Source organism: Apis dorsata, unplaced genomic scaffold, assembly GCF_000469605.1.
Source record: "Apis dorsata unplaced genomic scaffold, Apis dorsata 1.3 scaffold_199, whole genome shotgun sequence".
Classification (NCBI taxonomy): domain Eukaryota; kingdom Metazoa; phylum Arthropoda; class Insecta; order Hymenoptera; family Apidae; genus Apis; species Apis dorsata.
Genome location: NW_006263483.1, coordinates 374,901 through 380,691, shown reverse-complemented (window position 1 = coordinate 380,691; position 5,791 = coordinate 374,901). Strand labels below are relative to the sequence as shown.

At 23.2% G+C, this 5,791-nt stretch overlaps 1 protein-coding gene across 1 annotated transcript in view; it reads right to left on the bottom strand.

The window, feature by feature from the left end:
* Nucleotides 1–314: 314 nt before the first annotated feature.
* Nucleotides 315–5,791, bottom strand: part of LOC102681767 (protein phosphatase 1 regulatory subunit 16A) — a 6,937-nt gene continuing 1,460 nt past the window's right edge. Inside the window, exons 3-10 of the mRNA XM_031510073.1 lie at nt 5,573–5,791; nt 5,175–5,477; nt 4,919–5,061; nt 4,716–4,841; nt 4,559–4,634; nt 4,227–4,444; nt 3,969–4,137; nt 315–1,225 (exon numbers count right to left, since the gene is read on the bottom strand). Of these exons, the coding sequence (XP_031365933.1) occupies nt 918–1,225; nt 3,969–4,137; nt 4,227–4,444; nt 4,559–4,634; nt 4,716–4,841; nt 4,919–5,061; nt 5,175–5,477; nt 5,573–5,791 (1,562 nt within the window). The 3' untranslated portion in view covers nt 315–917. The remainder of the gene's footprint in view (nt 1,226–3,968; nt 4,138–4,226; nt 4,445–4,558; nt 4,635–4,715; nt 4,842–4,918; nt 5,062–5,174; nt 5,478–5,572) is intronic.

Genomic DNA, 5,791 nt, shown 5'->3' with positions numbered 1-5,791 from the left:
AATATAAATATATATATATATATATAATATATAAAAATTTTTTTATATACGAAGTAAAAAAAAATATTTATATGAATTTAATTAAAATTTAATTTGTAAATTTGATTATTAAAGATATTTCTTTCAATTTTAAAATATAAATTTTTGATGCAAAATCAAATATGCAATAACATTTATAGGACATGAAATTAATATTAATTGAGTATTATATGATTCACGATATATTTTTAAGAAAAAACATAGGATATATACTATTATAGAATAACGGCACACATTAAAATTTACAAATAAAAGTATTCATAGAAATATGTATATCTAAATGAATATAAAAAATATTATTTATAATTATAATCTTTATAAAAAACACGAGAAATATTCTATACGATATCATACATACTATTTGCAAAAATGTGTTTTTTTTTACGTAATTTACAATTTAAAAATTATTGAAATATACATTATTTTTATACTGTAATAAATAGAATTCTGTACATATTCAAAAAAACTTATAAATTTAATTAAAATTACTTCTTATAATAATTATTTAAATATTCGCTTATAAGTACAATACATATTAGAAATCTATATAATCTCGTATCTCGAATTCGTAAGCATATCATTAAGATCAAGATCCTATACGATATTCTTTTGCAATCGTATGTAAACCACCAATAGAATTGTTTAAAGTTTAAGAATATATAATATTTAAAAGATAAGATGAAAATGTTAATTCATAATTTTTAAAATCGAAATCTCATTTCTTTGATACAATTATTATGTATGTATGTTTACGATTTTCTATGATAGAAATACATAGTTTCGAGTATATGCTGACAAACATATTAAAATTATACAGAATAAGATTAAATGAAATTAAATGAATTGTAAAGAAAAATGATGAAAAAGAAAAAAAAGAATTACATGACAGCGCAACAACTTTTTTCGGAATGATTATCACCGACAATATCACTAGTATTTCCGGTGAATCGTTGAAAATCTCTGCCAGTATTGAGTTCTGAACTGCAAATAGGCGACACAGGAATACCATTTCCATTGGCATCTATCGATCCAGCAGATATATGCCGATTTTGTGCTCTTTGTTTCTTCAAATCCGATAATGATTTGACAAAAACTACCGAGACGTGTATGTTGATCTTGCCGTTGGTGTCACCATCTGATGCGTAGATCTGCTGCTGATTACCGACCGGTAGGTCGGACCCTGTCACTATTGAGGCAAACATGTAAATCCAATGCTACTTCTGTTCCTTGTGATTCACGTGAAATTTGTTTTCCTTCCCTTTCATTCCATTCCACCTTGCTTTACCCTCCACCTAATTCCCTTTTTCATACACTGAAATAGCACTTCAAAAGAAACTCAACTAGTGTGGAAACTAGCTGCCATGCGCTAAGCGGCACATGCTTTAGCAATAAGCATTAAAAACATTGCATGATGGAGTTCCAGAAATATGTTTTCTATATTTTACATAAACATTTTTTTCATTTCCTACCTTCTATCATTTTCTACCTTTCTATCTATTTATTATATTTTCAGACTTTAAAAGAATGAAGAAAATTTTAACAATTTTTTTAATTCTTTTTTTATTCCGTTAACGATGGATTTTTGTTTATTAATTTGTTATATTGTAAACTAAATTTTTAAGATTTTAAAAATATATTCAATTATATAAATATATAATTGAAAAAAATATATAATTTACAAAATTTATAATTACAAAATTTTTTTATAAAAAATAAAAAATTTAGTTTACAATTTAATTACTATATGCATTAACTTGTAAATAAAAATATATACATAAATAAGTATAAAACGAATATAGTTGAATTCTCTGGAACATTAAAATAATTTAATTTGTCCTAAAAATATAAATTAATGTAAACTTGAGCTGTGTCAATGTCCAAACATATTTTTCATTATAATGGAATAATATTACTTCAAATCAATCATTTCTTAATTTTGCTGCTTTTAACTTAGATAAGATAAAAAGTAACATTTTTTTAATCATAATAATAAATAAGAAATATTTTAATAATGTCATAATTTTAATTATTTTAAAAAATAATAAACATACTATATAATATTAACTATCAATATTCTATAATAATATTTTTGTAGCAATAATTAAAAATAGATTTAAATATTTATTAAAAAAATTAAAAAAAGTTCATAATTACATCATATTAAACTCTTTAAAGTTTGAAAGCAAATATAATGGTTAATAATAGTGTTAAATTTTATCAATGTGATCGATTTGATGTAGAATTTGTAAAAAAATTCTATTAATAACTATAGTAATATGAAATGTCGTGACACAACCGACCTCGTAACGATCTTATCATTTAGCGATAAAACTAAAAGACAGGAAGACACATTACGCGAATACATAACTAACATTGAGCGAATACAATTAACTATTAGCATAACATGTTAGGTATGTGAAAAAGTTCTATTCTATTTTTTTAACATTGATTTTATTATTGATATATGGATTTATTTATTTTATTGTACAAACATTAAACTATAAAATGATTATACATAAAATTGCAAATAAAAATGTAAATGTTTGTTTGTCAAAATGAAATTAATAAAGAATAAAAATATAAAATATAAAATAATTATGAATTATTTTAAAAATTTATATATTATATAATATATATAAATTTTATATATATATATATATATATATATATATATATAAACAGCAATAATTATATTATTCTTGATTGTTTGAATAAATAAGGAAAATGACAGAACTTTTCACAAACCTAGTATATATGTATTAAAGTAATTCGATATGTTTGATTTTTTATTTCATCAACATTTTTATATGATATGTAAGTATATATATATATATACACATATATATATATATATATATATATATATACATATATATATATATATGTATATATATATGAAAGTGCTCATTGAATATTAATTATTGATGCATTATAATATAGATTCAAATCTACTTGATCTGTTTGATAAAATATTGAATATAGATAATAATATTATCAAATAAAGCTATATTTATAATATTTTATTTCTTCATAAAGTAATGTTAAGGAAATATATTAAATGTACATAATACAGTCATCTTGATCCTACAGTATATATGGGGAATATTAGTGTATTGTAGATGTGCGTTTAAGCTTAGAATATTCTAAATTGTATTAAATACAAAAACAATATTACAAGAACTTGGTTCTTAATTGTTAAACTTATTACAATGTTTCTTCGCATATAACAATCAATAAGCTTTGCCAAATGCTAACATATTATTTGAAATAGCAAGAAAGTACTAAAAAAAAGCCAATGCAATTTAGCTTTTGCGACAAAATATTCGATTTTTATACTAGGAAAATATTATCAAAGAGAAAACATATGTATACACAGAACATATAAAAATAATTCAATCTTATAAGAGAAAATTTCGAAATGTACAACCATGTCATTAAAAGATTAAAAAATAATAGAACGTTATGTTCAAAAATACGTTTAAAGAAATAAGAAAGTGACATAGAAAACTGACCTCGCAATTATTCAGGAGCACGACGCAGTAGTAACAGAAAAAAGAAAAGGCTGATAAATGATTGATACTATATTTTTTTAAATAATTCATAGTAAAAATTATTATACTAATATAATAATAACTGATTATTTTAATTTTTAATTGTCAGTTTTTAATTAATTTTTTGAATCATTAAAAATTTTTTACTAAATTAAAAATATTTTGAAAAATATTTTGTTTTAAACATAATAAGCGCATAGTAAATATAAAAATATGATTACTATACAACGTTAACAAGGTCGAGTTATGCGACCAAACGCACAGATTATATGGACATGACACGTATTTTTTTGCACAATTTTATATATAAAATTACTATTTACCAGAGGATTCTACTTAACCATAACCAATGTGAATTTAACATATTTTGGAATATACCTGATTCTTTATCGACGTCTTCATGAAGGAAAGATTCATTATCCTTTCCCTCAGGTGCTTTGCGTACAGCAGTTGGTGGTGCATTATTATCTGTTTCACTGGTTATATTTTCTCGTATATTAGCTTCATTTTCTGATTGTGGAACATTAGTAGTGGAACCACCATATGTCTGAAATATACAATTTCTTTATTATTTAATTTCAATTTGTTTCTAACATTATATAATTAATAAAATAAAAATCTACTTTTCTTTTCTACCTGTTGTGCTTGTAATCTAAGTCGAGCTTCTTCTTGAGCATCTTTTTTCGTAGTTAAAACTTTATCTCTTATTGAAGTTCTTCTTACGCTTTGAGTACGCGTATTTATACTTTGAGATCTGCGTACTCGTCTTCCCTGTGCTTCACGTAATCGTTTACTTTCTTGTTCCGTTTTAAGTTCTACTATTCTTTCTTTAATTTCTGAATCTTCGCAAATATCTATAAAATTTTATAAATGTTATTAATTTAATTTTTCATTAATATTTTAAAAAGTATATATTTTTTTATATAAAAAATAATTTTTTAAATTTTATTAAATATGAATATTTTTACCAGCTGGAGTTTCATCATGTTTATTTTTCGCATTTAAATCAGCTCCATTTTGTACTAATAACTCAAGAACTTCTAACTAAAAAAAAAAATAAAATAATTATAGAAAATAATGTTAATTTAAATAATTAATAAATATATAATATAATTCAATTCATACATGACCCCAGCAAGCAGCTGCATGAACTGGTTGCCACTTATCATTATCTTCAACATCAGTTGAAACATGTTGATCTAGAAGAAATTCAACTACTCTTAAATAACCATTTGCAGCTGCAATATGTAGCTAAAATTCAAAAAAACAAAAGAATCATTGATGGTTATTTTTTGAAATAAATGATCATAATAATTTAGTATACATACAGGTGTAGCACCTTGATGATCCTTATATTCTAAATCACCACCTATAGAAGTTATATTTTGTAAATCTCTTAACATTTGAACTTCAATTGAAGCTCTAGTTTCATCTATTAATTCTTGAGTAACACCTCGTCTTGCCATTTCACCTATGATTATATAAATAAATAAAAAGAAATTATTTGTATATTTTTATATATTTTTATTTTAAATTTTTTAATAATTTTTAATTTTTCATTAAAAATATTATAAATATTCTTACCTTCTATACAATCTAATGTTTTTTCATCTTCACAAATATCATAAGGCATATTACCATCTGCATTAACAGCTAATAAATTAGCACCTCTAACAATGAGATTTTTAACTAAATGTAAGTGACCACAAGTAGCAGCAGCATGTAATGGTGTCCATTTTTCACTATCTTCTGCATTAACATTTGCTCCAAATTCAATTAATAATTTCATCATTTCTTCATTATCATCTATACAACATTGATGTAAAGCTGTCAATCCATCTTCATTTGTTGAATCTGGATTTACTCCTTTTTTTAGAAGTCGTCTCACTAAAATATATATCTATTTCTTAATATGCTGATTCATATATTAAATTACATTGAATACAATAAAAAACAATCTAATGAAAATTATATCATATTACCTTCATCAATATCATTTCTTGCTGCAGCTTCTAAAAGCATTACACTATCGCTAAAATATATATGACGTTTATTACTTGTATGTCTGGTTTGATGTCGCATCCATTCTTTTTCACGTTGACGCCATACTTTTAATTGCTGAAGTCTTTTGAGACGAGCTAAATGCAATCTTTCTTGAGTTGTTAACCTTTCTATATGTACCATTTCTGCTACTAAATCAG